Here is a 21,062-nt window from a genome sequence, read left to right on the forward strand (position 1 = left end):
AGTCATGGATAATAAATCAAACACACAAAAACAACAGGTCTTTGAGCAATCAGTTCAGTGCTCACATGCAAACAGTAAAGCATGTCCAACTCTCGCCTGATCATCACTGCCTTGGCTGTGGTAACTACTTTAGCTCAAACCAAACAAGTTGCATTTAGAGATCTTTACCCCTTTATTACAAAGCATTTCAGAATGAAAGCCTCAATTTATAGTGATTTGTTCCCCATAGCTTAAAGCATTATTTACCTTTTTGAAAACTGTAATGACATAGCAACAAGATGGAAAAATTAATACTAGTTAGTAGAACAGTTATGATATAGGTTTTTTTTCAGTAAGACACTTAAACATCTCTCTTGAGAATGTTAAAAATAAATCTTCCTGGTTTGTGACCCATGATTTTACTGCAGGTGGAAGTAGTAGCCAGAAGGTCAAGAGATGGGCAGGGTTAAGACATGAAGAGAATTGCAAATATTTGTTACACAAACAAGTATTTGTTTCCAGAAAAAGTCTACAGCCTATCTGCATAATTGCCACACTACAGTCATGCAATTAAGTTTTAAATAAACAGCAATATACATGATATTTGTTAATGGAATTGCTAATGCTTCTTTTATAAGCACACCTTGCCTTTGGCACGTCTGGCTCATCACACACATGGGAATATGCAAGTCATGGAAATCCTTCTCCCTTACCTGAGCATTATGATCCTTCTGATACAGCTTGACATTCACCTCCTCCTGCACATGCAGTCGATTCCACTTCTGTGACATATTAGTAATCTGTTATTGCAACAGTCAAGTGTTAATTTCTATCCCTGCTGCTTTCCGCAGACACCCACTCGAGAGGCCGGCAGCTGCTCTCGGCCCCCAGCGCAGCCTCCTTGGGGGTGATCCCACCAACACGCACAGTCTGACAGATCGCTGCTCAGGAGAGGCCACTCGTGATCTCACCCGGAAATGGGATGCCTGTCAAAACTCTAATCCCGAACATGCACATCACTGAATACTCTCCAAATAGAAACAGACACACCATCTGATTATAGAAGCAATCACCTCAGCTGCACATGAAACTAAGAATTCAAAAAATACTGAACTAGTTTTGCATCACAGCACAAGCAAATTCGCCCTCTCAACAATACCAGTGGCACACTGCATTTCAGTGGTCAGAAGCAGGGAGCTTCCATTTTACCTCTTTCTATTCCACACAGCTAAAACATTATTCTTGTATCAGGAGTCTCTCCAAAGCCCCTCTCAATAGATTGAACAGACCTTACAACCATTCCTCAGAGTTAAAGAGCTGCATTTCAGTATAAAGATGTGGCAAGAAGCCAGGTGCACAAAAAAAGCACATCAAGTGTTGTTTGACCTGAAGCATGTCTATAACATAAATCTTGAAGTAACAGGCCCGCTGAACAGCATCAGGCATTTAGTTACGATTATGGATCTTGAAATGACAAAATCTTGACATATTTCTTAATTATTATATTGTCCTCTATCAAATGAGGCACTGATGTTGGGAAAAGAAAATATTACACATTCGTCAGTAGCTTATGGAAAGTAATGTTACTCATTTATTGCCTCGACAAGCTAGTTTCACAGCAAAGACAACAGCCTGGTAAAATTTACATCACACCCCTGTAATCTAGCTTTCTGTGTGACATATATACCAAACATCTGAATTAAAATTTGAATTTAAAAAAAAAAAAAAAGAAAGAAAAAGTCTTGTTAGGTCAGTTAAAAACAATTCCGTTTTATTCCCCTACCCCATCTGTTTCTACAACATAAAGTGTCCCCACTGCACACTGGTGACATAAGCTGGGGGACACTCTTGCAGAACAACCAGCTTTTGAAGATGCTGCAGTGACAAACAAACCCTCATTCAGCAATAACTCACATCCAGTTCTAGACAGCAGAAAGTTACTGAAAATGAACAGTGACCTCTAACATCTCCTGTCTTTCTGGACCCTGTACCCCAACATGATCTCATAGCAATAGGAAAACTGAAGGGCATAGTACTCCACAAGAAGGAAGCTTCACTAGTGCTGTGTGTCCTCTGACACCTTCTTCAAAAACTAGTCTTAGGAGACACTTTGTATGACCAGCCTTACCTTCTGTTCTGGCTGCCCTTTCTTCACAGCATCTCTTGCTAAAAAAGCACCACAAAAACACAAAGTTAAGAAATGCATTTCATTCAGACCCATGCAACACATCCAGCTACCTCTATCAAGTTTCTGCCTTGAGAGGACATAAAGAAATAAATTCCACTACCCTCAGTTAATCAAATACAGAAACATTCACAAGTACAAAGGTTTTCTACAAATAAGGCTAAATAACTGCAATGACAGGTTCAGCAATGTTAATGCCTGAGACCTCACAGCCTGCATTAGCCTTAAAGGCTTTACTAAAACCAAACCAACCCCAAAAGCCTTCTTTCCCCTTATTTCCCCTTCCAAACAGGCGGTTTAGCACCTTTTTGTTTAAAGGACTGCAGCTGCCCTCCAAAGAAGTTTCCTGAAGACATAGCAGTGAGCACACAGACAATTCAAATGAAAGAATAACAGCAAATTGTTATAGCCCTGTTCCTCATACCTTTGCTGGAATCCTCAACAGCAGCTTTTATTAAAGCCAAAATGTCAATATTGTCACCAATTCTGGCATAGTAAGCACAGTCATGACCCAGGGCATCAGTCAAACTAACGTCGGCACCGTTTCTGAGCAAAACTTCCACTGCATCCTTGCAGCCATATTCACAGCCTAGCATGAGGGCAGTCCTGAGGGTGGAACAGATTGTGTCACACTTAACGGAGCAATCACTTCCAGAAATAACCCTTCATACACTCGTGTCTAACCACAGAAACTTGATTCAAGGAATCTGTCCTCTATCAAGAGAGGAAACTAAGTTTTAAAAAGTCATTTAGCCAATGTTTAAATATTTGTTCAAAAACAAAACACATAATAGCAGTACTTTCATGAAATTCAGCATAAACCCTTTGAGAGCCATCCAGTAACTCATACAATTTTTGGCTTCCTCTCTATTTAGATACAAATGTCAATAGACTCAACAAACAAGACAAGAAGTTTACACAAAGTTGAGGGGGGTGAGTGCTTGGGAGCCCTGGCAATGCCTTCTGAACACGTGGCAGCTTCAGGACACCATGGGAGCACCATGCTTGTCCCACAGCCACCGCACGTCGCTGGGCATGGGGCAGCCATCCCCCTCCAAGAAACAGCCTGCAGAAGGAGCAGCTCCAGACAGGAACCCCCTCCCCTGTTCCCACTCCAAGAATACAGAAGCAAACATTTCAGGGCCCTTAGCCCCTTAGGAGCTCCAGTGACACTCAAGCACCACTTCTGCAGTGACCCACTTTGCACAGATACCAAAGTGTGCAATGTGCAGTTTTGGATGGCCAGCCCTTAAATCAACCAACTGCAGTTTCTCTGCCAGCAGTAACAAGCCTATATGTGTTTTGGACGCAAGAAAAGTAACAAAAAGGCCAAGCTTATCTGCATTATTGAATTGGCACATCTACTTCTGAACTAAATCCCAGGTTCTTTTTCACTGAATTTAGCATATTTACTCTGTAGCCTGAGAGCCAAGGATCAGCTTTCTAACCTTTAAATGTCAGCAGGCACCTGACAAGTCCCTGCATGCATTACCTGTTTTGTTTGTCCCTGGCATTAACATCCGCTCCTCTGTCTATGAGGAGCTGGCAAACCATGGGACGACACATCTGCGTGGCCAGCACTAGCGGTGTCCTCCCGTCCTGGAGAGACAGGAGAAGAAGTAAGGAAAGGGAGAGAAAGCAGGAGAAACACAGGCACTCCAGCAGGGTTTGAACAGGAGAATGCAACAAGCAGCAACTTACTCCATCCTTGGAATTCACCGAGGCCCCATGATCACACAGGAGTTGTATGCTAGAGGAACAGTCGGACATAGCTGTCAAGAGAAGAAAGAGCAGGTTGTGCTGCTGAAAACAGACTGCCCGAGAGCCCCCACACCTCCGTGGGTGCAAATGATTCACAAAAACTCATGCAACTAGGGACTCTGGGACTTAGTTCTCACACAACTATCTCAAAAGAACATGAAAGAAATCAAACACAACCGTTCAAGACACGGCACGGCATTAGGAGGAGCCAGACAATCCAAAGTAAAGGTATCTTACCCTACTAACATCAGTGCTCTGAAACACTGCTCCTGATACTTGTTTAAGATTGTATAGAGGATTTATGAGCAAAGAGACTTTCAGACCTCCAACCTCTGCTAGTCTGTTAACAAGTTTGCTACTGAGGACAAATGTCACGAGAACGTAAACCATTTTTCCCTACTGCAGTCATGAAAATTAAAAGAAGAATTTGGCCCATCTGCAAATTGATCAGATCTAGATTTCATATTAGTTATCAAAAAGCAAAACCTTTTACCTGCATCGTGAAGAGCAGTTCTCCCTTGAAGATCCACATTCTCCGTTGGACAATTGTACTGTTAGAATAAGTAATTCCGGTTGTCAATTAGGATTCAGATTGCACTTACAAAACATTACATGTTTTGAGGTTTGAATTAAAGCAATAAAAACTGAATTAAGAAAAAAAAAAAAAGTTTGCAGTTTACAAATATACCAACATACATGAAAGAAAGAGCTATGGGTATGTGCTCTTCGGTGTTCTACATGCATTGAAGAAAATTCATAGAAGTAAATTAAGACCTTGGAAAGAAAATGTAATTCATCATGGACTTTTCACAAACACTTCAAATGTTCATTCACTATGGTGAAAATTCTCTGCTACTTGTCATTACCCCTTTGCTACCAGTACTGCTACTAGTTCTGGCACTCCACAGAAAATGTTCTGCTTATATCTGCGTGCAGACACGCACCAAGGGAACAGAAGATGAAGAGAATCCATTGAAAGTTCAAAAAAATTCAAGTGAGCAACAACTGACCCCAGGAATAAATGAAGAGATAATCACACAAAGCTAAGAAAACCACACAATATTGTTTCATTAATGAAAGATGACTGGATATAGATGCCCATCTTTTGAAGAAAACACTACTCCTGAGCAGGCCCTTCAGTGTTACTGTTCGTAAATGCAAATGTATTCAGAAAAGGTGAACTAGCCTTTAAAAGACACTTAATTCCCTTTTCTCTAAGGGGTAGAAACTACAACTTGATTTGATTGTCTGCGTGAAGAGAAGAAAAAAAAGCTTATTTTCTTTTAGCACTCTTTCAGCCACAACCTGTTATTTAATATGAAAAGGACTTTTCCCCATGACCAACTTATTTTTTTTTTAAATTAATGTTTTTTGTTTTTGTTTTTTTTAAGACTACTGGTATATCCCTATTTCAAATCAGTATGTTTAAGATCACCTTTTACCCTCTCAAGAATAAAAACCATAACAATAGACAAGTTGTACTTTTCAGTACCTGCAACAGCTTCTGCAAACACAAAGCATGTCCATATTTTGCAGCTAGGTGCAACGCATTTCTACCTAAAAAGAGAGATTAACAGCAATTCAGGATCTATTTTGAACATGCATTTAGAATTACTGCACACAAATTTAACATGCTGATGTTGTTTCTCAAACTCTATTACTAATCACATAACATTAAGTTCATAAGAAGTTCATTTGTTCTTCACTAAAAGCATTAGCATAGTTTATTTCATCTGAACAAAACCCTGTGGTCTGCCTCCCCTGTAATTCCATCTGCTCTGTTACTGCAAACTCTGGTATTGCACGTGCAAATCAAGAAGGTAGTACAGTGGCATTCTGAATTTCAGAGGGCTTGGGATGGCTGCACCAACACCTACCATACCATTTAATTCTAATCCTCATTGTGTACTGTACTTCACAAGTCTCTGTCAAATGCATTTAGTATGTAAGTGAACACAAATTCATTTAAAATAGTTCCTATACTGTTATTCTTGACCAGAAATACTGATCTCACCAGTGAGACTGGGGTAGACTACATATATATACAGTAATCACAGCACAAAACCAAAGCTCACACGTTCATGAATGCCCCAACATGCAGCAGAACTTATATTACTGGACATGACCAGTTTCCTCTAAGTTCAGCAACGGGTCACATAAACAACAACTTTTTTTCCAACCACAGGGAAAGGAAGAACATTCATCCTATAGCTCAGCTTAATCCCACTCCACAATCAAAACCAAACTGAGAACATTTGCAGGTGGCTCATAGCCCTTCGCAGAATCCTACCTGCAGCGTCGGTGGCCGTGATGTCAACTCCATGAACAAGGATGGTGTTCAAGCAGTCCAGGTTGCCTTTGGATGCTACAACATGGAATCTGAAAACAGAAAATACCTTGCTTAAGTACAACTGTTTTATAGACAAAAATGGTAATATTTATCAGGAAAGCCAAAGCAAACAGCTGCATATTGAATGCATCATGCAACACAAATTCAGCTTTGGATGGCGTCCAAATCCTGTTAAGAGTTTCATAGATTTTACTTGAAGGAACAAGATTACTTTTTGGAGAAGTAATTATCATTTACCTTGAATCAGTGAGCCAGGTGAAAACCAATATGCTTCCTGTTCTCTTTAGCAGTCAAATCTGGCAAGATCAGGTATTTAAGACTGATCTTCATTTTGAACTGAGGATTGTTTATAAGAATTTGACATTCTAGCTACCTGGTATTCCAGTTTAGATGAGGTTAGAATCTACCATGGTGTGTTATATAGGGTTATACATTTAAAAAAGAGTTTTTAAAGCAGCAGCAAGATTTAGGAATCGAATAAATTTCAGCACCTTCCCAACAGTATAACTGGAGGACTGGCAGTTACTTACGCAGATCTCCCTTCCACATCCAGTTTACTAGGACTGACTCCTTTTTTGGCAAGGATGGATTGAACCTTTTCCACATCGCCCCTTTCAGCTGCTTTCATTAACCTGTCATCATATTTGTTCCAGTCTGTGTTCAGCTGAGTAAGAGAGAATTAGAAATGCAAGTGAGCTTATGGTACACCATCGATCTACTAGAGTAAGTTCAATAAAAGGCTGAATCATTTGCAATATGGGGAATACAATCAAAAATGCCTTGGTTTGCAAACAGAGTTGTACCTGTTGAGATGCTTATTTATGTACAATGTCACTGCAGCTTTTCAGTCAGGCTTTAGCATTGCATGTGCAGTGCTCCAATACAGTCTGGGTAAGACACTTTGGTCCTTTGGACCTTCAGGATCAAACCTCTCTGGTTTTCCTCATTCTGCTTTGTTCTATCTAATAGGCCTAAAACTAAAGCCACACACAGTAGTTCCCCATCCTTATTTTCAAATGAAGCTGAACCAGGTCCCAAGCAGTTTTCAGATTTTAACATCAGACAGGATGCACTAAAAATATGCAAGATGACGCACTTTCTCCTCACTGTTCAAAGGGTCAAAATTTAGCTAAATGTGATATTGAAGAGATGAACACCTATTGAGCTGTGGAATGAAATTCAAAGAATGTGATGGGTAATGGGTACAAGTCACTCCTGTGGAGATTCCGACTGGACACAAGAGGAACATTTTTCACAATGAGAATAATGTCCCCAGGGCCGTGGCGGATTCCCCACCATGGGACACTTTAGGACTCAGCCGGACAGGGCACTGGGCCAGCTTGTCTAGACCGGGCTTGTGCCAAGGAAGGCTGGACCAGATGATCCTTGAGGTCCCTTCCAACCTGGGATTCTGTGATTCTATGAAAGTTTATAGCTCTAAATTGCCTGCAATTACCAAAGCAACGTGAAGAGCAAAGAAAGTCCAAGTCAGTTATAAATAGAGCACCATGCATTCAGTCTCAGACATTCAGCACCCCCCACTTTTTCCTTGTTTACTTCAAATTTAGAATTTCAGATCACAGGTCAAGCATCCCACCCCAAAATGCAGAGCTTGTTCTCTTTGCTGCCTAAATCATCCTTTCTGAATTGCTTTACACTTTCAGGATATTCTGTTTGGTGACAAACCTCACAGCCAAGCTGGACACTGACGACTTGATATTCAAGAAGCTTTCAACAGAAGAAAAAGGCTTATAAAGGAGTATTACATTCAAATCTAACTCTACACAGCAAAATAATTTACTGATAACAGTGAGGCATACACAGCCTATAGATGCATGAAGTTACTTATCACTGTGAATCAGACGTTCCACAGCTCACTCAATAAAGAACACTAAAACTGGTAAGCCTTATCAGTTCCACAATAGAGCAGCTAAAAACACTTTTTGTTTCTTGAAGTGAGAGAGCAGCCTATCAATCCCATACCATTCATGTTGGGTTCGTTGCAACACACCCTTCTGCCTCCTTAAAGCACCAAACCCACTACACAAATGTCTTTACAGTATTCACGTGAAAGCAGAAACAAAAAGAGATACAAAATCCATGTACAATCTTCATATTAAAAAAATGCAGCTGCATTCTATCAAGACAGAACTACCTTCTCCTTAAGACTGTCTTGACAGCAAAGACCAATATTTTTCAGGATCTAATGCACTAAAGTCTGGAAGATCCCCAGTGGCAGGATCCAGAGCCGGTTCTTAGAGTGCAGCCCAGAGCTGCAGCAAGATCTACCCTCACCCAGAGCAGGGTCTGCTCATAAAAGAGGAGATATAAAAACAGTACACCCCCCAGCCCCCTGCATCTGCAGAACGATTTGTATAACTGAGTTGTAATCATCATTATCTTTATTCCCTGTTCTCACGACAAACAAGATTACAGTAGTCATGAAGTCTTAGCAACAGCTTACTCAGTACAATACTTGCTAAAAGTGACACGAAGTAATAAAAATAGACATCTAATGAAATTACAACCACTAGTGTTGCCCAGCTAAAGTGCAGCACCGATCTGTCAATCAATTAAAACACCCATTAGCTTAAAAGCCGAGGCAGCCTGGCTGGTGTATGGAAGTCACAGCTTTGGTGACATGACCCTTCACTGCAAAGCTGCACACGCTGTGGGGACCTGGCAAAGTTCCCTCTGCTAGAACGCCCTACCTTTTATTTTTAAATACCTTAGAAACAGCACAGACAAAGCATCGAACTCTGTTTCCTCCAAATCCTCTTGCACAAGACACATTTCACATCCTGAGAGGAAAGTGCTCACTTCTTGCGTGTTTGCCTCTAGGTTTAGGTTGCTGAGTTTCGCAGCTTATACCTGCAGCACAAACTCACTCAAACCTATGGAAAACCTTTTAACAACCATGCCTTGCCCCTATTTCATAAGTCTTCTCATTAACAAGAGTGTTATTTAAAAACAAACAAACAAAACAAATCTTTCCCCCCAGCTCTATGGTTGTAACACTTAAATAAATTGTATCCATTTTCTATAGGTAGTAAATGAAATCATGTCACCCAAGCAAGGAAAGCTCCTCACAGGAAGAGTAGTTAAAGACAGATATAACACACATTAATTAAAAAGAAACCGTTACAAAACATTTACAAAATTCAAGCTTTTGCATTTTTGCAGTTGCAAGCTACTGCCACTGATGTGAAACCCAGGATACCTACTGTGTCTTTGGCTGCACAAGAAAACCAACAGATCATCGTGGAACCTGCCCCGTGGTGCTGCCAGAAGCAATCGCTTTATCTCGCATCAAGTTCCAAACCGCCGCAGCTCCCAGCGCTGAGCGCAGCTCACACAGGGCGCTTGGAGAAAGGGATTCTCTGCACCGCCCTCAGTTCGCCCTGCTCCATCCTTCACTTAGCTTGGGTCCCCAAGGAGATTTTCTCCATCTTCAGGATCATCTTCAGACTTCATAGCTCTTAAAAAAAAGATGGGCTAACCCCAGCCTTTGCTGGCCCAGCTGCTCTGCCTGTCCAGCCCAGCGGCCCAAGAAAACCCTCCCGAGCAGTGGGTGTGCGAGGACAGACGCCAGAGCGACTCCAACTCACTAGTAAATATTGCCCAGAGCCGAAATATCTCGTAAACAATACGTAGACAGTCTCATCAGCCCAGATCTATTTTCTGATAATCCAGTACTTGATAGCTGAGCAATAGAAAGCAATAGCTATTAATACATTCTCCGCATGCCCGTGCCCTGAGTAATGCATTTTAGATTCAACCTTAACTAACGAGACGAGCATGCATGAAACTTTACTACAGTGTTATGTTCTGCAGACATGCAAACACTCACTTTAAAATAACAAACACATTGGTCAAATTAACTGTCCGCTGACATTAATGAAGGTCATACGTGTCACCACTAATAACACAGGAGGACTGAAATACTCGCAGGAGTAATTTTTTCCCATTCCACCACACCACAAAGCCGAAACCAGACTCATGATCAGACTGCAGACAGTTACAACTGTGGAGCAGATGGAATGCATGATCTTATTTTGACAGAAATGTAACCGATTTTAAATTAGAAAACACACATGCTTCTGCTTAAAAAAAAAAAACAAAAAACACAACCACACAACACCTCTTTTCCAATGATGAAACCCATTCTGAATAGAACCTGGTTTCAGCTTACTGCTGCTGCCAGCCTGTCTCCCAACATGTGAAATGAGAGGAGTCACAGAGGCTGTCAAAACATTAAACAGACAGCACGTCGATTAACAGCAGGGCAGACTGAGACTCTCACAAGCCTTAAATTTAAATGGAGATCTCCCAAGTGCCATATTCAGAGGACTAGGTCAACATGACAAGCAATGTGCTGTTCTGTGTGCAGGACAGAAACATGGTGCAGAGCCCGGAAAACCACATCCACACTCCCCGGAGGACACACGTAGGAGACTGCAAATAACCTCACCAATGGGTCTTCTCGAGAAAGAGATTTTTAAAATCACTCACTCGTATCTGCACAAATTGAGTCTTTCCCAGCAGCTTCTAAACTATTCCACATCATTTGCTGAGCACCAGCCCTTGACCTCGCAGCATGAATGTGTTTCTGAGCAGAACCTTCCAAGAGTCCTCTGTAATTACTGCCTGCGTGACAGAGCCACTCCAAGACAGCACAGGGATCACCAGGAGGACTGTGTCATCTCCAGTTATCTTCTGACCAGAACCAAGTCTGTATGCTCAAGCTAAAAATGGCATTTAGGGGGAAAAATAAATACGCTTTGCAAAACACACACCACACCTTAACTGAAATCGGTTTAGTGAGAAACTCTCTCAGTAAGACTATCGCTTCCAGGTGTGCAGTCTTTGATTTAACCATCCCAAAGCTTTCCCTTGTCTCCATTTTAATCCACCTGCAGACACTCGTGAGCTGCACTCCCCCTGCAGCCCCTTCATGCTGAAGACCCTCTCAAGACAGTCCTGACCACCGGATCCGGGCTTGCTAAAGTGTGTCCCCACTGCTGCCCCGCCACCCTCGGCGCAGCCCTCAGAGCAGCTCCAGTGAACAGGGCCCAGCTGCAAACTCACACCCATTCAACTGCTCTCCACGGCAGCTGACTCTCAGACCGAAGGGTGGAAACTCAGGAAATGTGCTTGTGTTGCATTCTTTCAGTGTAACCAAAGTTTGAAACCTAATTCAGATTTTATTTTTTTTCAGAACAAAGACCATTAATCAGCTATAGCAGCAGCACAGATCTCCAGAGGTGCTAAATCACCAAACCCACCACAGACACCTAGCTAAGGCAAATATTGCCCATTTTCTCTTAACACACAGCACCTGCTTTTCCTAAGCTCAGCCTGCCAAGAATTCTTCCCAGCTCCAGGTCTCCAAAGATAAGAGAATATTCCATCTCCACCATCTGGCTGGGATCAAAAGTAATGCTTGTTCCTATCAGCTTCTATCTGATGTGCCCTCAGTTTGAGGGCTCGATATTGAGCAGACACATCAGGTGTGCACACACACTGTCCATCCATCTGGTATCATACTGCCCTTGGAGATACACACAGTGCTCAGAAAAAGTAAACTAAACAAGCACAGAATTCTTTCCCAAATGTTCTCCTAGCATTCAACCAATGCCTTAAACTTCCTGGACTAGAGGGAATCTACCTACAAGCTTAATAATTCTGAATTAATTGCTCTGTTAACTTATCCATTTTTTTCTCAAGTACAGGTAAGCTTTTAGCATCCTCAGCACGCTTTGGTAAGGGACTGTACAAGGTAACTACATGCTGCATGAACAATTACCTGTTTCTATTCTCTGGGCCCAAAATCTCTTATCTTATGAGATATTTAGCAGATGAGAAGTCAAACTACTTTACCTACCCGCAATCCTCATCTCAAAGGTACCTTTGGACCATCACATAACATGACTACAGCCTCCCACTCTGCAATGCTTTCAGCCAGCAGGTAACAAACATCAAATCAACACCCTGAGCTATTTGCTGAGAAGAACACATGGTATCATTCAGAATCCAGGTTTATAGGAGACTCTTCAAATTCCAGGCCTGGAAACCCAGGCTGTTCCTCACTCATCATTATGATTAAGTATTTAAAGATGAGAGCAGTGAGACCACTAACGATGGCTGCTAGAGATATTTACACTCATGACATATTTGGTACCCAGACTAATTACCCTCGCTTTTCTGAGCAAACCCAGACAATATGTTCTAGTTACTGAAGGCAGTGGAAAGTGCATAGTGTTGCTAAAATATATATATATATACATTTGTACACTGCTGACAACCTGAGAAGCAACTAGCAAAGATAATGCTTAAAGTTTTATTGTTCAAGGATACATGTTTATCAATAAATAAAGACAGCACCATACTTATGGAATCTGAGCATGGAGTTACTGAGCACATTCTCTGTCTCAAGCACAAAAAGCAAAGCAGGTGGTGTTCCTGGAGCAGGGACAGGATCCCCACACACCCGGCCACCCACAGGTCCCCACGCAGGAACCTGAGCTAATAAAGCACCCAAGACACAAGAGGAAATAATAATACTGGGGTTACAGGGACTCACATGGGACAGAGATCCCAGCCCTGCAGGCCTTTGGAAAACAATTCACAACACTCAAATCCCAGCAGCTCCTCTGCTTAGACTTCTCAACCTGAGTATTCTCCAGAGTAAAATTCTAGAAGCCAGAATGGAACTTTCAAGACTTTTCATGGCAGCAAAAAACCCACAAGAAGAGATTTCTGCTCATCAGTCTGAGCACAATTCATGAGGAACGACTCCTGTTTGAGAATGCACTAACCTTTTTTGAAAAGATAATACAGGGCCAGGGCCACAAGAAATACTGGTCTTACTGTTGCAGCGGAAAAAATAATTACAAATTAAGTTGTTGTTGAAATAGAAGTATTGCTCAGGAAACTCGCACCTGAACTGGGAATTATTGCTCATCCAGAGTCTCCAAACGCTTTTGCCTACATAGCTGCAAAACACTGGACACATAATAAACAGCATATTTAAATAAAACATGGGCAGTCTTTAGCAGTCATTTAACTCACTTCAGAAATACCAGCTGTAATTCAAAGCAGTTCTTAAAGCCTTCATCCTGAAAGCTGACATAAACCTGTGAAAGTGAACCAGCTCCCGGCACTGTTGGGCCAGGCAGATAATCCCATTAGTGGAAAAACCCAATGGGGACACATCCTCCTCTAATGCCATTAGCGGGTGACATAAGCACATAAACCACCCTGAGCACAGAGCTCTGGTCAAACCCACCACCCCCACCTACAGCAACTGCTCACAAATATACCAGTGGTCCTGAAAGTTATCTAGACAAAAAAACACTAACATCATATTTTTATGGGAACAGTTACAAAACTACAACTGCAGTTTCTAAAGTCTGTGAAGGTCATTAAATAGAATAACTTGTCAAAGAAGAGACCAAGAATTATTAATTTTAGGCCCATCTTTGTCACAAGATTCTGATTTTTCCAGTTTAGGTCCCATGCGGTTTCCCGCAGAGAAAAGCGGGAGACATTCGAAACACATGTGTTCTGGAAGCCGAGCACCACTGAGAAGGACAGGCTCTGCTCACCTGTCAGCCTGCACATGCAATTTTCCTGCTCGTTCTACAGAGGTCAGAGTGCATTTGTGATTAAAACCAACGTCTGAACAGACACACCCTGTGATTTACTTTATGGCACAAAATGACAGTTGCTTTTGAAGTAGTTTGATTTATTTAAAAACTGCACAAAGTGACAAAATGAAAGGACAGGTTAAGCTACTGAAACTATTTTTTAAAGACGTGCACCAGGTGCAGCTTCCCCCTCTGGTACAGATGCACATCAGCCAATACCCCCTGTCCTGCAGCGTCTGGCTCATCTGCAGTTCCCTTGGAAATCCTGCACATATCAGGTTTAGGAAAGGGTGAGCTCAGCTAGGAGGGCGTGATGGAATGGCATTTGATATTTTATAAGCACATCTTGCTTATGAGGATGTGTCTGTATTCACATACAAATTGTTTGGAGTTTAAAACCACAGGAGTAAGAGGGATTGTTTAGTCTGCAAAGGGAAAACCAGCCCCAGCTTGAATAGAGGGCTCTTGTTTCAGCCGCAGGTTCCCACACGCAGCATGTTATCACCTCATTTACTGCCATTTCTCCATCTACGGGAAAAGTCATTGAATGTTATAAAGTGGGTGAGGCTTCATGTAACAAGCGGTCAAAAATAACAGCCTTCCTAGGCCTGCTCTGGTTCTGCAGCGCTCACAAAATGCTTATGTCAAGAACCCATAGTAACAGTCATGCTGTTGCATGGATTGGTTCTATATAACTGCATCCTGTAACTCATACAGGTAAGAGTCTCCTAATGAACACGTTACGGCAAAACAAGTAGTAACCATCTAAAACCTCACCAGAAACGTTCATTATTTCACCCTATTATTAAGGCATTTTTCTTCCTACTACAAGTTAGCATATCACATCAAGATCAAGTTATTAAGTATCAGGAAAATACTCAAATCTCCTTCCAGCTATCCAAGTAGCGTGTCAAATAGTCCTCTCAAAACCATCACAGGTGCTTAAATCTGTGTCAAATAGCACAAATAGCATATGTCCATCTGCAAGGAGTGACATGTACCAACCAGCTGGGGTAGGGAGAAAAACCACCAGCATCAGCTACAACAGCACAAGATACAGTGCAAGCGTCAAAGACCGCTGTATATAGCTCCCAAAGGAAGCATACTCAATTTGGTTTGGTTTGAGTTTTAAACACAATTTCCTCATGTATTGCCAGCATACAACTCAAGTGCACCTTATTGACAAAACATCCTCAAATTCTCTGCCCTGAGATACAGACCCACTTGGACACTAACAAAAGCGATCTGAACTACTTACGCACTCTGGGAACAAGCCTGTGGGTTTGGAGCTGCATTTTAAAACAGTCTGAGTACGTTTTACATTAACTGGGGCTGCATTTACACACATCAAAGAACACTGCCCTTTGACAGCAAGGAGAGCATCACCGCTCGGGCACGACCAACTGATTTGTATACTTCCATTTATTAATAATGGAGCATCGGAAATTATCAGGGGTGATGAAACACAACCTGACTATTACATTCCTCACACAGCCTCAAACATGTGTGCACAGAACACCGCGGAGAAGGGAACACCGCGGAGAAGGGAACACCGCGGAGAAGGGAACACCGCGGAGAAGGGAACACCGCGGAGAAGGGAACGGTCTGACTCAGTCCTGTGCGGCCTCCATTAAGTAATGAAAATATGTAGACAGTATCAGTCTCTCAGATATTGCAAGAATTTGCTTGCTAATGAATATTAATATTTAAATACTGATGAGTACTACTTAAGTTGTATCTGAGCAAAAGGTCAGATGAACTTGAAACAGATAACCAGCCTTATCTGCGCAATTACGTCTGCAAAGCAGCTAAGGACATCTAACCTGTACACTTGCACTCGCTGTACCTCCAATTTTCAAAATATTTTTAATTGCTACATTCCAAAATGATAAAGCATTAACAAATAACCCTTCTTTGTAACAAGCCTGAAAATTACAATGCACCTGCAAAAAGGCTGTACCACAAAGCTTTTGCTGTACCAAAAATTGCACATGTTGACTGAACTCATGTTTCTTCAACAGCAACCACAAACATCAAACAAGCACATAATTCTATTTAACTAAATGCAAATGAATCACAAAGGGTTTTTTTTTCCAAGGAACAAACACATTAACATGAGCCTCAATAAAGCTTTCTGGAATGCAAACATACCCTAAAGAACAACCACAGCCTAAGGTTTGATATTTGAATATGACAGTGGTGCTGACTCTAGGCTGGGCTGCCTGAAGATGGGATTGCAAAGTCACCTCCGCGCATCCACAAATGGGGAGAGGGAAAAGCAACTTTGCTCCGGCCAACAGCAGCAATGCTGGAAAAATTCTGGTAATAGATCATAGCATTGTGATCAGCATGGCCAACAGAAACTGTTCCGTCCTTGCACAAAGCAGAGAGGTGACAAAGTGCCATGAAAATCTTGTTCATTTACGAACTGATGCGTGTTACCAGCAGCACGAGTTTGTTTTGTTTAAGAAGTTCAACACAGGAGTGATCTTGCATGGTCAGTTCAAACTAGGTTACCAAACATCAGTTTTTACTTTATTCCTTCAGTTACTGGTGTGTATTCCACAGCACACTGGTGCTACAAATCATTTTTAACAAAGTTACCCTGCTGTACATACAGAGATAGAGTGTTGCTGATTAATCATCATATTCAGACAGAGTTCTTCCATTCCCTTAATAAAAATGGTGGGATCAGAACAAGAGGTGGTACCTTACCTCTGCTGTTAATTGTGTTTTGGGTCAATCCACAGAGTTCCCTCCTTACACAGGGGAAAGTCACCCAGTTAACAGCACTGGGCAGTCTCCACAACCTTAAACAAGTTCAGCTGTCACTAACTACAGAACTTAACCAGATATTAATTTAATAACCACAGATCATCATACCAGGCCAAGCACTCAGATGTCTGCCTTTGTTTCTTGCACAATGGTTTCTGCTAATTATATATCATGTTCTGTTTCTCTTAATTAAAAACAAACCAACATCACTTTTCCTGGAGAAGAAAGGATTGATAGAGGCCTTCACGTGGTTTCACATCTGCTCCTTCTCATGACTCGTGGGCAGCGCTGCTGATTTCTGAAGTGTGTATCTCGGGCCAGCTCTGGCTTTCACGTTGTATCTTGGGATGCAAACAACCCCAGCGAGAGCAGCCCTACCCGGCACAGGGACACAGCTCTGGCTCCCCCACGTTCATACAATGAGGCACCTCAAATTTCACAGAACACCTCCATAGCTATCTGACAAGTGCTAAAAAAAAAAGAAATAAGTAGGCAACCCTTCCTGACCACCCACAGAAGCCAACAGTCAGTGAGGATCAGTTAGCAAAGGTCTGAAACAAAAATAACTGTCAAACAATAAACCAACCTTTTTCCCAGCATCTTCTCAAGAAAAATGAACCCATGGGCATTTCCTATTTGCTTCTTCTGTGTACAGCTACAGACAGAACTTCTAACTTTACTTGAAGAACACATTTTCTAAACACAAACTAGATCACAAACATCCATGTATTTTGGAATCTCAGAAATACCAGCAGCACATGCTGCTGCAGTCAGCCCAACAGGAGTGACTATATTAATTAAAATCCATCTCATAAATGGAGGTGAATGAGGCATCATTCTCTGACTGACAGTGACGAACGTGCCCTGGAGGCTTCGTGCACCACAGAATCTGCTCTTAAAGTCTCCAGGCTCCACCATGGGAAACGAGGAGCATTTGTCTCACTATTCAGAGCACCGAAGTTACTGAACAGGCCGCTCGGATTATTTTCCAAGCACCAGCCAGCTGGAGCTGGCAAAAATCAGATAATTCCATTTTCAGACACAACATTCTGGATAATTGCAGAATTGGTATTAACTATCATTTTTACTTTCTGCTGCTTTTCGCAGCTTCCCTCCATCATGAGACAGGTAAGAAAGCCGTTCCCAGGAGATCAGAGAGGGCGCGTAACTATTACCTTAACCTGGAGGAAAAATTTCAGAAGCGTGATGAGGGGATTAAGTTTCTCTCCGCCCCCCAGGAAATAGCACTGGGCAGGGGGGGACAGGAGAGGGATGAGGTTTCTCCAACAGGCAGCTCTTTTACTGGTTTCCAGCAGACCTGTGGAACTGGGGCTGGCAGGACTCTCACCCACTTCCCCTCCTTCATAAACAGCGACCCGGCTTTTCCCAACCATCCCCATTCGGCCGCACTATTAACACCCACCCATGCAGATGAAGTTTTTTTTTCCCTATATACAAGGTTGTAAGTTGGTGTTTGGTTAGCCAGTGGAGCGATCGCATAACTAAAACACATAATAAACAGGGGAAATGAGTACATTATGGGTACAAACCCTTGGTTTTAAAGGATCATGGTGAAAGTAATTTTCCTTCATGTATTTCAGAATAACTTCAGCTCTTAAAAGCACTAATGCTGCTCAAACCTACTTTGAAAGGAAGGCTTGTTGAGCCTTCACCTACAGAAGTGAAAAATCTCCACATCTATTCAAAAACAAATATGAATGCTGTAAGCATTGAAATTTAAATATTGTAGGCTTAGTCTGAAATAACAAATAGTTCTGAAGTATAGGACAACTAATGAATCACATAAAGCAGTGCCAGCCTACACATTACAGAGCATCATAACAGACTTGTGAATCACTCCTGTGCACAATGATACGCTTCCACGCTGAGCTGTCCTTGTGTCAGACGAGGTCAGTCAGCAGTTCACAAGCCTGAATATCTACATATCTTTCAAATGAGCTATTATTTTCAAGTCCTAGGTTCAGATCCAATACAAATTTGCAGGGGTATTTTAAAAGACAGCTCATATATTAAAAGACAACTGATACAAGTCAGCATATCGTATCAACCTGCCCTTTTCCGCAGTTCCATGTAGCCAGCGGCAAGTTCAGCAAATCAGTGCAAGACAGCAATAGGCTCAGGAGTGCAACCCAGAGCAGACTCCCAGAGAAGCATTTACTGAATGGTCACAATTAAAGGTGATTTACCACACCAAGTAATTTCCAAATATAGCTTTCTTCTGCTACAATAGACCTCTCTCATCAAAAGTCACCTGTAGAGATGAATCAAGTAAAAGAGAAAACCAATAAAGCCACTTAAATCCATCTAACACTAGCCCAAGATTTGGAAGCAATGGGGAAGCAGACACAGACGATGGCACCACCACAGAAGTACCCGCTTCCCAGAGCCTGCGACTCCCCCAGGCCCAGCATTCCCAGTTTGGATGATCACAAATTGCAACTGCATAAAGTCACTAACCACTTTGAAAGCTTTTTGCCCACTTTCCAAGTAAATTCTCCCTCTGTGTCCTGGGATAATTGCTCTGATCTTGCCACAGACATTACTAACATTGAACAAGACACTGCCAATGCCATGAACACACATCTCGGCAAGTCCTGGGGCACGTTGCCAGCCAGAGCTCAGCAGTGGCTCCCAAAGATCTTATGGAAAAAAAACCCAAGGTGTTAACTTCTGCTGGGGCCAGAGGTAACATGCGTTCACATGCTTGTTTTCCGAGCGGCCAGGGAGGCCTGGGCAAGGGGCTGGTGCCAGGTGAGGTGTGTGTGCTCATCCACGTTTCCCCACGCCAGTGCTCAGAGACCCACTGCCCGGCCCTGCACCCAAACCCAGGGGAACCCGCTGATCCCGCACAGCCTGAGCTCGCTGAAGCCCAGCTCCCCCCGCTGCCGAGGTTCTTAAATTGACCCAGAAAACCTCATTGCCCACCGACTCGCTTCTCCCCAGGTTATACCGGCTCTCCCACACTCTCTGTCCCCAGCAAAGCCTCAGCTCCCCACTGAGCCAGGAGCCCTGTGCTCTGCTCCAGGCGATGCCCAGCACCCCAGCCCCTTCCACTGCTCCCACCCGAGGCACCCACAGCCCACACACCTCCCGGAGTCCCCAGACCCCACGCCTCGGTTCTCCGGCCTTACATCCAAAGAGAGCCCCGCCCTCCTCCCACAGCCCCCTCCCCATGGAGCTGCGTGTCCCACCCGCAGAGCTCAGTCTCGCCCGGTAACCCGGGGGCTCAGCAGTCCCCGGCCCTCAGGCAGCCAGCGCTGACCGCCTCGCCGCTGGGGGTGCCTCTCCGCCCCCAGCCCCGCCGGCACCCACCGTGCTGCCCCCGATGATCGCTTCGTGTTTCTTCAGGCGGGACTTGAGGCTCTTCATAGCGCGGCCCCGGGCGGGCGGGCGGGCGCGGCACCGGCCCCGCCACGCGCACCCGCCGCCACGGCCGGACCAGGGCGGCCCCCGCCCGCCGCGACACCCCTAGCCCGCCGCCCCGCCCACCCAGGAGTCGCAACCAATCGGCACCCGCCCGCGCGGGGCGCCGCGACCAATCAGCAGGCAGAACTGGGGGAAGAACTTCCTCATTTTAAAGGCCGCCTGAGGGGGTGTGAGTGGGGTCTTACCCCGTACGGAGCCGCCCGCCCGCCAGGGGGCGCGCCGCGGGCAGGGCACAGGCACGCGGCAGGCGGTGCGCCGCTCTGGCGCCGGGGCAGCCCCTCGGGGGCAGCAGCGAGAGGGCGGGCGGGCCTTGCTGTGCTGAGGGGCCGGGACCGGGCACGGCCTGGGGCCGTCCCGGGGACACCGCCTTGGATCCCCGGGGCAGCGGTTCCAATCCCCGGGGGACACTGCCTGCAACCCCCGTGCTGGGGAGGGAGGCCGGAGCTCCCAGATCGGGTGGCTGGAGGGGGCGTGGGAGCCGGGGCCACGCTTGCCAGGAGCAGCAAATGCAAAGCGATCGCTGGCCTTGCAAATATCCTCGCTCTTAATAAAGGAGGCGCTTAGTTGCAAGAGATCTTACGAGCTGAGTAGAGGCAGCGTTTAAAACAGAGTAATTAACTCCCTGCTTCTCTGTGAGGAATGTCTGAGGGTGGCAGTTTGTTTTGGTCACAGCTTTGTTCAGCCCGAGTCTATTTAACATCTGCTTTTCATCCCATTACTCACAGCCTTGTCACACACAGTGCCACAGCACCGGAGAGTTTAAGGTCATGCACGGTTTTGAGACTCTTTAATTACAACGCAGGGATTGTGTTTCAACTCTACAACCTTGCTTATGGCAGCAGGATTGCAGGTATTCAATCGATACATCCCTCTAATGTAAGCAGAGCTCGAGGTAAATGTCGCTGCTTTTTAATCA

The 21,062-nt window shown here is 43.9% G+C and overlaps 1 protein-coding gene across 1 annotated transcript in view; it reads right to left on the reverse strand.

Moving 5' to 3' along the window:
• UACA (uveal autoantigen with coiled-coil domains and ankyrin repeats) overlaps positions 1–20,089 on the reverse strand; it is a gene marked incomplete at both ends in the record, with an annotated part of 29,823 nt that extends 9,734 nt beyond the window's left edge. Inside the window, 10 exons of the mRNA XM_080351019.1 lie at positions 693–779; positions 2,108–2,145; positions 2,589–2,770; positions 3,657–3,763; positions 3,866–3,936; positions 4,419–4,476; positions 5,418–5,482; positions 6,216–6,304; positions 6,806–6,939; positions 20,033–20,089. Coding sequence (XP_080207145.1) covers positions 693–779; positions 2,108–2,145; positions 2,589–2,770; positions 3,657–3,763; positions 3,866–3,936; positions 4,419–4,476; positions 5,418–5,482; positions 6,216–6,304; positions 6,806–6,939; positions 20,033–20,089 — 888 coding nt within the window. The remainder of the gene's footprint in view (positions 1–692; positions 780–2,107; positions 2,146–2,588; positions 2,771–3,656; positions 3,764–3,865; positions 3,937–4,418; positions 4,477–5,417; positions 5,483–6,215; positions 6,305–6,805; positions 6,940–20,032) is intronic.
• Positions 20,090–21,062: the final 973 nt, after the last annotated feature.

Source organism: Nesoenas mayeri (assembly GCF_963082525.1).
Source record: "Nesoenas mayeri genome assembly, chromosome: 11".
NCBI classification, from domain to species: domain Eukaryota; kingdom Metazoa; phylum Chordata; class Aves; order Columbiformes; family Columbidae; genus Nesoenas; species Nesoenas mayeri.